The sequence below is a fragment of the Haliaeetus leucocephalus genome, unplaced genomic scaffold (assembly GCF_000737465.1).
Source record: "Haliaeetus leucocephalus isolate CR32 unplaced genomic scaffold, Haliaeetus_leucocephalus-4.0 Scaffold0, whole genome shotgun sequence".
Taxonomy (NCBI): Eukaryota; Metazoa; Chordata; class Aves; order Accipitriformes; family Accipitridae; genus Haliaeetus; species Haliaeetus leucocephalus.
The window spans coordinates 5118196-5134697 of record NW_010972436.1 but is presented as its reverse complement, the minus strand read 5'-3'; the positions used below and the strand labels follow the sequence as shown (position 1 = coordinate 5134697).

Below are 16502 nucleotides of genomic sequence, written 5' to 3'. Positions count from 1 at the left end.
TTGTGAGAAACCCTGCCACCTACTACCATGCCTCCCCAGTTCATCTTGCTTCTGTCATGAATAAAATCCTTAACTGATAGTTTGGTGTCCTTTCATCTTAGCCTGCGGGAATTTTGAATTAAACACGACTCCCTGGTGTGTCCAGTCTGGGTTGTGACACCTGTAGGAAGAGGATGTTACACTCCAGTACAAGTCGTTTCACACTTGCTTTTTTCTCATTGTGACATTTAGATTAAATGACTCTGGTTTTGCTCTGTCTCCAATTTAGATTGGATTATGGACAGAATTAGTTTCTAAAAGTCATCTCATTGACAGAGCTGTTTCTGTGATTCAAAGTGTAGTATGCATTTAGTATGTCCTTTTCAGAATAAACAAAACTCTCCCCTGGCTGAGCAGTTAAGGAAACTGGCATTTCAGATCTCAGTAGTGCTTTGTTGTAAGACTGGGGGTTTCATTTAATCCTGTCCTGATGGTCTGCAGTGCTGGGTTTGTGGTGATGCCTGTGAAGTTCCTCCTTCTCCTCCTCCTCCCGGCTGTTGCGCCCAGCTCGTGCAGAGAGAGTAGGTAGAACCTGGCTCTGTGAAGGCAGACAAATGTGTTTATGAAGTCTCCAGTCCCCGTTGTCTTCCTCATGTTAGCACAGTTGCAGTGGTGTCTCTGCCAGGGTCCCTCAAAAGCATAGCAGTGGTTACCATGGGTATGAAGAGAACGATGAGTTTGTTTAACTTGTGCCGCAAACAGTGTGGAAAAGTGTTGGGATAAATTTAGCTTTTTGATGCAGGCAGCTGCTCAAATATCATTTATATACACACAGTAAAGTTGGAAAAATCACATGTTAAAAAGGTTTCCTGGTGAGACTTCTTTGTATATTGCCTCTATGGGGAAAGGATGTTAAGAACAGTTGGGTCCTTTACTGTTTCACATACCTCATATTTCATCCTTGACAGAGCTAAAGCACAAATATTAGTTGAACTTGATTTTTTTAAATTAATGTGTGTTGTTAAAATTTTGTGGGAATGTTGATAGTAATTTCATGTTTTGCTTCCCTCATCCATACTGGCAGATTACCTAAACGTTTTTGAAGCCAGCTTCATCACAAATCACTCTTTATGCTCAAAGCAAGTGGTTTTATTACCCATGTATAGTGGAAAGACGATATTCCACTTGATGCCTGAAAGAGTCAGCCTTTTGTTGTAGGTGAACCTCATTCTGTTCTTACTGCTTCTTTTTTCACCTTAGAGAATAAGCCTCAGTAACTTCTGTTTTTCCACAAAACAGCATCCCTTTACATACAGCAGAAACAAGCTTATGGGGTTGGTGAAGAGGTGCCTTCTCTCTTTTTTTGTTGCTGTTGTGTCCTGTACTCATTGTCTGTGCAGCAGGTGCTTCTTAGAGCTCTTGAAAGAGTTTAATACCTTGGGGTTTTTTTAAGACAATGATTAGATCATTCACAAATTAACTTTCAAAAGATATACTCCAGTCAGCTTGTTTTCTAACCAGCCTTGTTTTCTCTTAAATCCTTAATTCTGATTTAATGTCCTGAATGAATGCAGATCACAATATTCTGCTGCACATTACCATTGTGCATATAAAATGGTGGTTGCTGTATTTCTTTTTCCTTTTACCATGTATCATCACTGCAAGTTTTTATTACTTTGATGGCATTTACAGGGACATAAGGAAGCAAAAAATGCAACCTGTTTTATACATAAATATAAGAATTTGAAAGTCTGGTTTTGTCTATAAAGATTTGTGGGCTCTTGTTTAATGCTTAAGAGGAATCACAGAAGTTACATTACATTTTCTGTATGCTTAATATGTTGCATCTCTATTTCACTGGTATTTTCTTTCTTACCTGTGTGGGAATAACGAAGGGATGTTTTGATGACAGTTGACTGAAAAAAATACGGAAAGAGTTTCCTATGTAAGAAAAATAATTTTTACTAAAATACAGTTTTCAAGCTCTGAACAAGGCTTTCAGTGTTTTCCACATGGGAGGAGACTGCCTTGATCACACAGCCTCACTCCAGTTTTTTAACTTTGAATTTATGTGGTTTCCTGGTTTAGGAACTATATGTAATTTTTGCCATTCATTTAATGAAGTAAAGCTTCAATATTTAAAATCTCAAGCACAATGAATAGGTATATCGTCTTTATTTTTCATGAATCCAAATAAATACATTGTTGCCATCTTAGCTGATAGACATTGTTTCTGTAGCGAAATATGAGGTGACTTTTTCATTGCAGCTGGGAACCCTGGAACATTCACAACCTTCCAAAAGTTAAAATGTGTTCGGCCTCAGTCTAACAAACGTGTAAGTGCATTACACAAACTGATAGATTTATTGTCCCCTTACAGAAGCTGAACTGCTAAGGTCCTGATGTGAAAAAACGACTGCTATTGAGGCAATTCCATTTCTGTCTCTATCTTTTGGATATTAAACTTGACACTCAGCTGTCATCCATCGTGCCCAGCAGAGAGTCGAAGGAAGCCTCGCTGCAGTTGTCAGTTAGCAGGCTCTGAGTCAGCATGCATAATACGCAAATAGTTGCTGAATTTTTTTTAACCCATTATACTAAGACCAAATGCTAAGCTGAAGGACAAAGTTCCTCCTTTGGTCTTCACTACCACATGTACTTTGTGCTCACTGACATTATCAGGTGGTAATACAACACTTTCCCTGGTTGTGGAAGATGTGGTTAAGATCTACCTAACAGTGACTCCTCGGGAGGGGAATGCAGCAGTAGGTGGATCATCTGGACAAATGGCTTAGCACCAGGGCAGACCGCAAGAGAGAAAGATTACATAAGCTTCTCCTCTTCCAGACCAGATGGGAAATTCCATGTTCAGAGGTGGCTCTGGGAGTGATGGAGTTGCCGTAGTGAAACCCTGGAAATTGCACTGCTTCTCAAGAGCCAAATCTAAAGCAGTAACTTACTTTCCTCTAATGAGAAGGAAAAGAACTCCTAGGGTTTTGACTAAGTTGAAAGCTTCATTAGATATGTATGTTTTGGAAGAATATAGCAGATTTTTGTTGAAAACCAGAACATCTGAAATCTCCAAATCTCACTCAACAGAAAGAGATGGCTGAATTGGAAACGGCTCTGCAATACCTATCTTCTTCCTCTTTTTATTAAGTTTGGTTGCTCAGACAGCTATAGTCTCCCACAGTACATCACAGCCAAGGACTCACTAAATGCAGTATGTTTTACCCAGCAAACAGGAAGACTGGAGCAGAAATTTTGATGATACTTAAAAGGAAAAATAAAATAAGAAAACATTTTTACATCCAGCTTGTAAATTTTCCTAGTTAAAATTCTAGGGCATTTTTCAACAAAACCCTCTTTCTATTAAAGGGGGGAAAAAAATTCACTCTCCTGACATTTTTTTGACGGAACTTTGTTTGTTCATCAAGTTGACCTAATGTGAAAAAAATGGAAAATTCAGCAAATTGCTTAGCCTGATTTCCATAAAGGTTGTCTAAGGAAAGGCAGCTCATTTGCATGCTGATCTTGTTTTTCATTCTGCTCTGTTGCTACAAAACCCCGAATAATACCACAGGCTGCATGTTCTTTGTCTTGTTGAAGTCCAAACCATCGCCTTTCTTGAGGATCATCAGATCTAACAAGGGTTAAAGCATTATTTCAGTAATATACAGCTTTGTATATTCAAAAGCTGTAGTGCAAATGGAGATGCTTCTTCTTTATTAATTATGCTAGCACTTGGGAAATTGCTTGTGGGAAAGATTTGCACTGCTGCTCATCTCACAAGAGATTCAGATGACTTCTCCGGACAAATTGTTACCCAGAATGACCTTATTACATGGCAGTAATAGGGAATGTTTTTACATTCGAAGCATAATACAGGACAACATGACTAATTGTGTTGGTAGGGTGGCATAATGCTCACTGTAAAATAATGATTACCTTGCACACCAAAGAGTAGGTTAATTAAGGGAGTGATGAGTCTTTGTGAAATCAGATGCAAAAAGCAAACAACTTTTTTCTTATATTAAAAAATTAGGGCAATGCAATAGACCTTAATGTATTTGTGTTGTGTTTCCTGGGAAATCTTTCTACATCATGCTTGTATATGGAGATTTGAACAGCAGATTCTGTTTTCATAACTTTCTGCCAAACTGTAACAATGTCAGCTGGCAGTAAGGGTGTTTGGCCCTCAGTACCCTGATGTATTGTAATTCTGTTATTTTCGTATAAATAGATTTCTCACCCTACAAATAAGATTAGAATCTGATCCTGATTTTGAACAGCAAGTTTCAAGTGAGAAGGTCATTTTATCTTGTTTGTTAGGGAATGAAAGAGCCCAGAGTGTTGTATGTAGTGTGGAGCAGCAAAACCCCAGTAGGTTTTGGAGTTTTCTTTACAGGAACCATAACCATCCTGGTCCCTGGAAAACATTAAATCCATTCCAAATCCGAGATTTGTAGATTATTCTTGTGATAATAATTCAATTTAAAAAATAGGATATCAAATCATGCTAGTTCAATGTTTACCTCACTGAGAAGCAAATTGTCAGTAGACAAAGCAAACAAATTAGGGGTTTTTTGGTTTTGTTTTGGGGTTTTTTTCCCCCAAATAATTCTTAATGGTAAATAAAAGCCTATTTCCAATATTAAGTTGGAGCTTGGTTTCCCTGACAGTGGTGGTTATTTTCATGTTTTTGGAACATGAAATTGGAAGAAAAAATGTTAAAATGTAGAAGAGACAGAACTCCTGGTGGTATGCTTGGGATGAGAAGTGGTGGACCATGAAAGGATAGTCGGGGCTAGGAGGTTAACTGTAAAATAACAGCCCCTGGTGTTCAGTTGTTGTCCCAGGCTGCTGTGTCTCCTGTATCTTCCACCTCCACTGGCTGCTGTAAGGTTAGACTTGCTCTCCAGCACTGGTGGGTAACCAGTGGTTTGCTACAGCCAACTCCATCATATAATCGGTTAGATGCTAAGATGTTGCCAGTGGTTTGGTCTGGATAATTGGTCTTAACTGCTAAGGGACAGTGTTTTGGAGTAAAACCAGAAGACTGCTGCGTTCTCCCTTCCTCCTCCGCTTTCCTTTTCCATGTTAGTCCCTTAATTGTCTTTTGTAAGCCCCAGAACAAGGCAGATTCTTCTCCACTGTGGTGTTACATGTGAACTCCACTTTGCTTTGTTTATAGCAGCTGTCAAAACTCATTGCTTTGGGTTGCCTAATCCCACCTCATCAGAACAGGATTGATTGCTGCTTAGAAGCATCACTTGCAAGGTGATGCTTACCAGTCTCTTTATTTTGACATACCTGTGGGCAGTGACTGTTTCATCTTATTCAAAACCACAGTTGTTTCACTGTTCCTTGTTTGTTGATAGTCACATAATGTGGATTTCTGTACTGTGTGTGTTAAAAATTGTGTGGAAGAGGGATGATCTTTATAGTGTTTGTACAATGCATTAAAATACAGTGTCTGGATCCTTGTCTGAACTATGAAGTGCCCCTACCTTAAAAATGGTAGGCATTTAGATGATAGAAAACCCTAGTTGTTTTTAGCCTGACTGCTACCCTTGACAGAAGATATAAATATTGTAGGTGGTTTGAATACTCCAATACACAGAACTTGTTTGTAGCTGGCTCTTAAACATTGTAGCAGCAGATGTGCTGCAATATTATTAAAGAAATTGATTGGAAAACTAGTGAAACCAAAAATTGTGAGTCACATAAGATTCATTACAAAAGTGATCTCCCATCAAGCCCTCTGTTACTGGACCTGATGTTGCTTTGACAATCAGAATAATACATTTCTTAGCTCGAAGTTCTACATTAAACTGATCTGATAAATATTCTACCTTGCACTGGAAGTTTCAGATTTTGTTAGCTGGTTTTAATATTCATCTGTACAGTGCCTTAGCTGCCTATCTCTCATCTAAAATAAGAGACGATTAAGAACACACATTTAGAAGGATGTGGCTAATTTTCTTACAACGTTTCGTGAGAGAATATTCCTTTGATTTGCTAAGAGGGGTTGCAAAGTTGAGGACCATATTTCTTAAACTGAGGATGCAAGAATCTCTGTTTTTAATCCACGGGCTCCCTCTCCTGGTCCGGAACGTGCTTGGCACCAGGAGCTTGATTAACGCAGAAGCTAAGTGAAAGTTATTTGCAAATTGATTTAGTGACAGTGTCAACTGTGTCTCCTAACTTCTGTGTTTAATGGGAGAATTGTGCTCGGCCTAACAGCAATAATGAAATGAATACAGGTGTTGCGATGAATTAGGGTTGCAGGGCCAGGTTTATCTTACTCAAATGCCAGTTAAGACATATTTCACAAGGACTGAGAGCAATGTCCTACAAACAATATTTACAAATAAAATCAGTTAATTTGCATATCCAAATAACCATGTGAACATGTACAGTCTAATTGCACTGATACTGTCATCTTTGTTTGACACCTTGGTGCTCTGCTTTCACCTCTTACTGGTCATAATACATCTAAATGGAACTATTTGCTTATTGTATTTGATAGTGGAAAAAATGATCTTTGCATTAATATTCTTAGATTAGAAACACATTAGTATTGTAAATTGCTTGACAAATTTAGGCACTAGGGTCATACAGCACACCTTGTAGGTAAGAATTGTATCTATTTAAGAGGTCGCTTACTTTTGCCTCAAGTTTTTAAGCCCATTTCTAAATTTTATGAAATAAATTTCTTGGAAAAGTTGAAGGGAAATTTTTTGTGTTTTAGCTTCCCAGTCTTGCTTCTAAGAATTTTTTTAGGCTTGAATTTATTGACATGAACAAATGTTTACATAGCTCAAGAAGTGCAACAAATATTCTAGAGTGGTCCTTCCTTTAATGCTTTTAATGCATATGTATATTGCAGCAGACACAATTAAAAAAAAAAAATCTCTTCGTCTCCCAATGGTTAGGGGTAGATGTCTTGTAGCTTGCCCTGAAGTGTCACAAACCTTCACATACTTGGACCAAAGATTTTCACGCTGACTTTGTGCTTGTTTCATGCTGATGTAAATGACCACAGAACATCACAGTGATTTAAGATCTGCAGGTCCAAATATTTATTCAGAAGATTTGCAGTGCAGGTAGGGGCAGGGCTGGCAGGGGGTTTTGGACATTTATGACAATGCACAACAAGCACCAGACTAGTGTGAAATGCCTTCACTTTAGCATATCAGCCTTTTTATTCCAGGGCCTGAGCTTATAGCAAATATTGAAAACAGTCCCTAGCATTTTCATTCGTGTTAAAAATTGGGTATAAATTTGTAACAAGAAAGATCCCAGTAGCGAAATATCAAATTCCGTAAGTCATTCAGAAATGCATTTCCAGAGCTGCTAATTTAGGTGTTCCTCTTGGCTGTATTTAAAGCAAGAGTTGACAGTTACGTCATATAAAGCAAAACCAGGTTTGGGAGAACTAATTATAGCAGTTCTCAATTTACTTATTACTTGTGCCAAAGACACAGGGGGTGAACTTTTCATGTGAGCAGAGGATGTAAGAACCACATGAAAAGTGTTAAATACTTTTCTGCTGAAAGTTGGTCTGACTTACACTACAAGAAGGAGGAGAGTTGAAGTGAATAGAAACAAAGCGTAATGCGTGAGTTGGTAAAGTCTGTATTTCCTAAAAACTTTCTATTTTTTTGTATACTACATCCACTTAAAATGACAACTATTCACAGTGCATTCTTGTTCATGCCATGCTTTTGGTGATCTGCTTCACCATCTGTACAAATCTTCTATCCTAGCATGTATTAGGTATCTGTTCATCTTATTTAAGTTTACAGGGATTGAAACTATTTCTGAGCTAAAATATCTAGCCTCTCTAACACCAGTGCTCTGAGATATGCAGGTAGCTTGACACTTGTCAATGGCAAGTAGCTTTAACATGTATTGGTTAAACAGGCAACGTGACAGGAGCACAGCACCATTACATGCTTTACTGTCTCCACTGGTACCTTGAAACCGTGGTAATCATTTAACTTTTTGTACCCTCTTCCTCCCCCTCTTCCCCCAATGATTAAGCCTATTTAAAGTTTAGATTGTAAGGTACATTGAGCTTACAATGAGGAGTGGCTTTATACAATGCTATGACTTGTTAAGTCTTTTTCCATTAAAGCAATGTGTGGGTTTTTTTTTTTTTTTTTTTTTTTTTTCTCTTTTTGTGTACAGGTACTTGGAACACCAAATGAAGATACGTGGCCTGGCGTCCACTCTTTACCCCATTTCAAACCAGGTAGGTTGAAGTACCAAGTTCATCCAAATTCTTTTCCTGGAAATACAGGACACAGATGATTACATCCCTGCCCACAAGCTTCAAAATGACCTGGTATGCAGTGCACAAACCATAATGCACTTTTTCTTGCTGCTTACTTTTTATTGTGCTCAGGGTGGGGTTTTTTCTTTTGTTTAATTTCTTTGCTTTTCTTTTACATTTTCTCCTGTTTATTATAGTATGAGCCCTAACCTGCTTGTATTCCTCTGCCACTGGGTATGGTACCTTTCAGATTGCTGGCAGGCTGATTCCCAATCAGTATTACTTTTCCACAGACCACCCTGAACTTTGAGGAATACTAAAGGAAACTAAAGAGTAGAGAAAAGACTTTGTGAAAGCTGAAGTTACTAGTAGATCATCTGTTAGTAACTTTCTACAAAGGTGCAATTTTTCAGGGTGCATTGTACTTAAAGCTGTCATATTCTACAACCATTCTTGAAAACCTGTTTCACCATCTGATACCTTTGTGTGAGAGGGAGCGGTTTGTTCCCTAGAGACTGGAAGTACATGGTCAGCTTCATTATGCTGTGTATGTATGTATGCATATATATGTAATACATACAGTCTTGTGAATTTCCGAGTGGAGATCTTAGAAATACTGTTTTTTAAACATGCCAAGCAGGTGAATGAGTAGGAGACATGTTGGCTGGTGGGGGTGGCTGAAGTACTGGAACTGGTTGTCCAGAGAGGTTTGACGTCTCCATCCTGTTCAAAACCTGACCGGACAGGGCCTGAGAAGCCCGAAGTTGTTGGACCTGCTCTGAGTGGGTTTGGACTAGATGGTAAAGAGAAGGTTACTAGATGCTTTCAGATGAAGCACTTTATTGTCTCCCAGTATATTTTACTAGGATGAGCCTTCAGTTTATAACCATATGACTAAAGTCTGGACGTGAGTGACAAAATTGACCCAGGAATCCAATTGCAGATGTTTTTGTCCTTGCAGGCCTAAGGTGTCTCAGTAAACTCCCGGTTCTCCTTTACTGCAGATGATAGTCCCTTCAGCTTTTGTCATAAACTGTGACAACATGGCATCCTATGTCATTTAAACCTAATGTCCAAGTCATCTTACCGGTCGGACATAAAGAAGATTCCCTTTTCATTCCAACCTGTCTTATTTTTCAGATCTGCAGGATCATAGTGGCTTCTTTGGGGCAGCAAAGAGGCAGGACATGGGGCAGAGGAGTTGAAAAGAACAAAGAGATCTAGGCAGCTCTCAAAATAAGAGAGAGAGAGAAAAAAATATATTGTAGGGCCTACCCTGATGGTAACACAAAGCCTTGAGAAAAGGGAAAACAGACAGCTTTCTTGCACATTGCTTTTCAGTCTCTATCCTAGTGCTGTCTTGTTGCTGTATAATGAAATCGCTCTTTAGTGCTCTATTGTGAATTAGAACTTCTTTAACAAGTACAGTTTTTCACTGAAATACTAAAAATACTAGTGTTCTTCCCTAAATCAGTGTATCATTAAGTTTACAACCTTTTGTGTTTCTCATTCTCATTCTTTGTGTTTCTCATTCTTTACTAATTAAAAGGTGAGTATATACACAGAATCCTTACAGAAATATAATGGGTTTTAACAGCAGTCCAAAGACATAGTTTTTATCCAAGAATAGTAAAGAGGAGGAGAAAACCTGGAGATGTCAGTGAGTGCTCTTTGGGTTTGTTCTTGGTTTTATTCTTCTGTGTGATATAGGAAAATTTTGAACAGTAGATGGCAGCCAAGAAATTTCCTGGTTTCATTTTCCTGTTTGGCTTCCAAGTGTGTTAAGGGATGTGGGTTTATTACCACAGAAGAACATCAGGAAATAAATCCACAGTAGGCACTTCATGAAATCTGATTTTTATACAGGCGTTTTGCTAGACTTGCTTTTATTTTCTGTGTCCCAGACTATGGATTTTGTGAGCTATGAATACATAATATTTATACAAATGCAGAATGGGGACAGGAGGAAGAATGCCTCCAAGACAGAAGATGGTCACTGGGTATTTTCACCATTTCTGCATAGTGTGGTCTTTGTTCTCTTGGATCCTTTCGACATCTGTGAAGTATGTAGATTTGCAAGTCAGAATAATTACTATTCTTGCTGGCAATTATTTACTCATTCTAGGGCCTGTTAATGCAAAGTGCTGAGCTCCTTAATTCCCATAACTGTGGAGGTCTGAGAGCACTCCAAAGGAAAAAGCCCTCTTCTGTACATATACTATGTTCTGCACTCCCTTTGTACCACCCTATATCCTTCATGGCCTTGAGAAAAGGATTTTTTTAATTTTTTTTTTCTTACAGTTCCTTATTTGCTGATTTTAGAAATTACAGCAATAGAAAGCATAATCTAACTGGACAGCCAAAACTTGGCTTACATACCCCAAAACTGAGTAATTGGACTTTATGCTGGTGAAGTGTGGCATGGCTAGAGCAGCAAAACACATCACCTCTGGGATCGTACTGGGGTACCATAATCTAAAGCATGCTCTGCACAAAGTGCTCTGACCTATGGGCTTGGCTGGAATTACACTGTTTGCTCATGCTGTTAGGGTCGCTTGGAGCTGTTTGGTGATGGATACCAGGTTCTCTGTTGCTTCTTAAAAAAATGCTTTCCTTCATGCCCTTCTGTGCACAAAAGTTTTCTGGCTATAGCAAGGTTGTATTGTCCCCTTCCACAGATATTCAGCCAGTCATGCTCCCCTCCTTGTTGGTCTGAAATTATTGTTACACCCTAGAAAAGTGTATGGGACTGAAAGACTCTTCTTTCCCAACCGACTTCTTGAGAGCAAAATGGAGGTTAATGCTTTAATAATACATTTAAGATGACTTAATCTTTTCCTTTCCTTAGCAGAAGAATGCAGGAGGGAACCTGAAATGTCTTGCCAAATCTGAACCAATTCCATTATTCTTTAAGATTTGTGAAATTACTGCATTTAGATAGAGATTATATGGGGTTAAGTAACTCCTGTGCTTTGTGTGTCTTTGTGAGTTTTAAGACTGATAGCTGTAAACAGTAAGTGTGATAAATTGAGAAGTGCAGAGAGCACTGGTGATAAGGATATCGACATCCACTCAGGCAAGGCTTTGATGCTATAAACTGAGTTGTGTAAGCATAAAACAATAGGATTTGAACAGAAAGTTATCAGTGATAAATAGTTACTATAGTTTAAAAAATGCTGGGCACATTAAATGGCTGTGGAGTTCAGAAGACTATTGAGAATAGAAACAAAATTTCATTGTATTTCTTGTTTGCATACAGATTTAAATAACTAATTTGAATGCTGTGATTTGGTACGGCACAGTCCTGTTCTGCAGAGAGCTAATCACAGTTTACTAGGAGAAACATGTCTGAAAAACATGGCATTAGTCTCTTCTCTACTAGAGTGGCCAAGGGTCTGATTATTATGGAAAGCAGCCAGTGCATAAACAACGATGATCTCTGACATCTTAATATGCGGGAACATTTCTGAGGCTGAATAGGAAATGTGTTCCTAAGGCTAGCTGTGGGTGGCTCTACATCATCTAAACCCCTAACCTCAGTGATTTTAACAGCCTGTAATTGTGAAAATAGAATGGCCATGATTTGTTTTGCCATTTAAAGAGTCAGGAAACAACTTGTATTTTATCTGCTGGCTTTGAGATCTTTGATTACTTTCTATCTTACAAATACTCTAGGTAATGTGGGAGATACTTAAAGCTAAAAGTTGGCCTGGTCTTTGAGCTTTCTCTGTGCCTCATCCTCAGTCCTCTCAGTTTGTTTGCACCTGTGCACACAGACAGACATGCACACATGTCCTGCTTACTACATTACTTAAGGATAATCTAAATAATGCATTTGAAAATCCTGAAATGCCTCAGAAGTATTTCAGTAACTTCAGGTTACCTCTGTGATTCACTTTGAAGCCGTTATGACTGCTGTAATCTTGAGTGGGTTTTCCTGTACTCATACATCACCAAAGAAACCCAGCCATTCTGGATCACTGTGAAAGTAAATTATCTGCCCTCAAATAAGAAGGCAGTTTGAGTAAATTATGAAAAAGTATGAAAAAGTTGCTGTTTCAATAAAATCTTGAGGTTTCATCCAGCTTAGAAGCCCAGTGTTGCAAGTTATTGGACAGAGACACTGTAAATTATGAACATGACTCTCTGACACATGACTTGGAGAACATGTTTTCACTTTTCTTACAACATTTTAAGAAATATGTAATTTGCTGCACTAAACCAGATCCAACAACCGATTGTGTCACTGAACCAATATCTCCAAGAATGAAATTAAAGTAGGCATCTGCTATGTCTCATCTGCATGAGTGGAGAGGAAGCAGTATTGCAAAACAAGGTTCTTCCTTACCAGTCTTGTGTCTGAGTCTTCCTGATTTTTGTTTATTATTCTCTCCATTGTTATTAAATCTCCCATTTTTCTTAGTCTAGAGTCTCATCTTCTTTTCTTCTCCAGCCATTACTCCTGGATTCAGAGTCCTGCCCAAATAATTGAGCAAGATAAGCCTTTGGATCAACATCTACACTTAAGTAAATTTTCACTTTTCCTACATTCTCAATTAGTGTTTGGGACTGATGCTGCATAACCTTCATCCTGGGAAGTTAAATAGAGATTTATCAGAAGGTACTGTCAGTGAGCAAAGTGGGAGCAGGTAAGATATGGTCACAATGGAAGATAAATGAAATGATGGTGGCCATGAAGAGATGGTAATGGTCAAGGAGAAGTAACTTATTAGGAAGGTGGAGAAAATGTGAGAATGCTTTGTAATGTTCACTGTGTATCAGTTTCCTTACAATACTGTTTCTAGGTGAAAGAAAGTTAAATATTTAATCTTGTGATGATGGCATGGGAACCTGAACCTCGCTATGTTCAATAGATGATCAGATATAATATAAAGTAATACACCTGAAAAGGTGTCTTTATGAGACAATGGAAACATCTACTGAGCACTGATTTTTAAAAGAGAATCCCTGAAGTCAGGATAAAAAGTGTTAAGAGAAAGAGACTCTCCTTAAGGAGGAAGTGGAAGACAAAATGAAACTAGAGAGAGAAAACAGCATTCATAGGAAATACTGCATAACATGGAGTCTGCCAGAGATTGACAGATACTTCATGGATTTCTGAAAAAATCCTGAGTCTGTGACTAACAAAACCACTACAGAGCTGGTGTTCTGACTCGGGAATTCTGCTTTGCTTCCCAGGTGATCAATAAATATAGATTTGGTTTAGAAATATGATCTGCCTACCTGCATCTTAACAGCTGATTGATAGCCAAGTTTTTTCAAAGGATTAAGTTGTTATTTAGAGTAAGGCTGGGCTGAGAAACTAAACTCTGTTGGGACAAACCCATGGAGATACTGTATATGAGGACATAGGGCTTTTCAAACTTTTGTAATGGTTTTTCCTATAGAGTTTCACCAAAGTCTCTCAACAATTTGTTACACCCTGAATCAGTATCTTGTTTATATCTACACTGATGCTAGCGAATGTTCCCAGGCAATGTGGGAGTCTCTGCTGTTAAACTGTTAGAGCAGCCTCTGGCATGCCTTTAGCTCATGACAACTAGCACTTCCAAATAATTAATTCCTGGGCATGGTTTGGGAGTTAGTGTGGGCTAGGGACTGTTCCCTGTAAGAAGGAGGAAGTTCCCACCTCCTGTATGGGAGGACAGAGGTGGAAGGGTGCTGCAGTAGGATGGACACAGGACAGTGGTGGTCTCAGCCAGACAACAGTCCCAAGCACATTTAAATTACTGGTCTAGATGTAGCCTTCAAGAATTTGAGTACTTGAAGAAAGAAGAGAGAGGGATCTGTAAAAGAGAATTAATTTCAAGTTTCTCCCCCTTTTCTTTAGTTTTGGCAAAATTGTAATATTTAGTGCTTCCTCAAGTCTCTGGTATCCACAGGCAAAGGGAAGCGGAGTTGTCAGTGTTTTCACCATTCTTTAAGTAAAATTGCATGAAACTGCAAAGTTAAAGTAACTGATATGTGCAAGGGAGCCAGGGTGAGCACTGCTAAAAGGTGGAACCATTTAATATAAAAGTTCAGTGCTTTAGACAATGCTGGCTGTTAAAATTACATTTTCTACTCATGCTCAGTAGGGAGTTTAGAAAACAGCATCTAGCCTTCCTCTTTACATAACCTGTGCTCTGCTAAAGCAGGTGCTTTTGGAAGGGAAGGGAGGGGAGGAGAGGAGAGGGGATGGGGATGGAGGGTGTGGAGTTGAAGTAATTTTTCTCAAGACATTTGGCATTCAAAAAAGCAAAGTTTAACTCATGATTATGATAAAACTCCAGTTGTGGTTGAACTTCAGTAAAAACTCTAATTGCACATTAGTGCTGCAAATAGTGCTTGAAAATTTGCTTGTCAGCATGGATGCTTGCCTTTATATCTTTAGCTAACATAATTTAAATATTTTTAGGATTGAATCTTTAACAAAAATAGCATGTGAGTCTTACAAATCACAATACAGTTAGTCACTTTAGACTTATAATTTAAAAGTAAAGAAAACCCATTTAAAGAAATCATGCATTAGACTTTTCAAAATATTAATTATGGTGATGTTTAAATATTTGCATTTAAGCTAATCACATTTGGTTTTAAATAGAGAAGAACATTAATCAAGGAATGCATATTAGCTGGCATGTTTTGATTAACAACATAAAAAATGCCTTGAAGTCAAACTGCATTTTAAGTTCTTTGGTTTAGACTAGAAGCTGATTCTCAATAGTGCTAAAAAGGAGCTAAAAAATCAAAATGTAGTCTGGTTCTAATTCCTTAGGTAGCTTTTCTTGCCTATTCTAGGTCCTTTCAAGGCAAACGTGGCAAAGGTGTAATAGTTCATGTGTTTTTCTGACTGATAAAAGAGAAAAAACCCTCACCTTGTTTTATGTTACTTAAAATGCAAGTGCTTATTTTTTCAATTCTCACAGCAGACCAGTAGTTCCTTCAGTGGTCTGCTAATAAGCTCACTAGTGAGTTCTGCTGAAATTTGCTTCTGTTTGAACCTGCCCTTGATGCAGGGCTGTCAGATGGAGCATGTTTATCAGGCAGATAATGATGTTTGCAGTGGAGAGCATGTAGGTATATATGTGGGCACACAAGTGAGTATGCATATGTAACAGTGTTGCTGTAGAGTGGTTGTCTAAAGGAAATAAGAAACAGAAATACTGTCTATCTCTATAAGAAATAGAAATACTGTTGTTTCTAAGACCACTTAATACAATTGGGTGTAATGGATGAGCTTTCTGGCACAGGCTGTTTTTTCTTCAAGCTGAGTACAATTTGGGAGCAGCTGTTTTAAGAACGTAATTTTTTTGATGCATCGGGTTTGTCAAATCAACCAGCTCAAGAAATTTCCTCCCTCTCTTCCCTGTGGTTGCTCACTTCTGCTTCCATTTTGCAGTTGTTATTCCAATAGCTTTGTTGATGCTACTGTTTGTGGGGCACAGTCTTAAAAACTTCCTTGGCACACGAGGCATTGCGTAAGCTGTACTGCAGGGTCTGAAGCAAAGAGCAACTCAAACCCATTTACTGCTGGAAGAACATTTGTGTAACTGCACCACCCAGCATCTCTAAGTGGGTCGCATGTAATGCCCAGCAGAAGAGTGAATCCTGACTCTGAGGCTGGGCTTCTGAAGGTGTGGATGTAATGTATTAGCCTACTCCTTTTTTATACTTTTTTAAAATCTTAAGAGTAACTGGTATGCTACAGGAAGATCTTGCAATTGGTACTTCTTTCCAGTAAGGAGTATGAGTACTGTATGTTTGCTGTTATTTATGCAGTCCTATGTAGGGATGTCTTTACACAGCATTTGATTATGAACATACCACTTAATCAAGATTTGGCTACCTTGGCCTTCTAAGATGCAAATGGTAAACACTTTTAGGTGCTGTAGGACTTAAACAAAACCAAAAATCTCTTCCTTCTTTTGTCTGACATAAGCAAAAATCACCTTTGACTAGTGAAATACAGCACCCATGTGAAAAGCCAGCTCTTTAACAGTGAGACGTGGTTGCTAGTGAGTATGATGACTGTATATTTGAGATAAAAGTGCAGAGGATCAAATTTTGTTTCCCAGATTTGTTCCCAAAAGATTTGCAAATATTTAAGTGTTTGCATAAAGGAAGTCAAAATCACACTTCTTACTTTAAATTTCACATGAGCTTACTGTGTTGATCTTCCAGTGTTTTTATTCAAAATAAGTACATTTAATAATAATAATCTGAAAAGGTTTGAACTCTA

At 38.3% G+C, this 16502-nt stretch overlaps 1 protein-coding gene across 2 annotated transcripts in view; it reads left to right on the top strand.

The window, feature by feature from the left end:
• The window catches only part of CDK14 (cyclin-dependent kinase 14), a 255308-nt gene that overhangs the window by 144912 nt on the left and 93894 nt on the right, over nt 1–16502 (top strand). For both annotated transcript variants that reach the window (XM_010573893.1, XM_010573966.1), the window contains one exon: nt 8176–8239. In XM_010573893.1, the coding sequence (XP_010572195.1) occupies nt 8176–8239 (64 nt within the window). The remainder of the gene's footprint in view (nt 1–8175; nt 8240–16502) is intronic.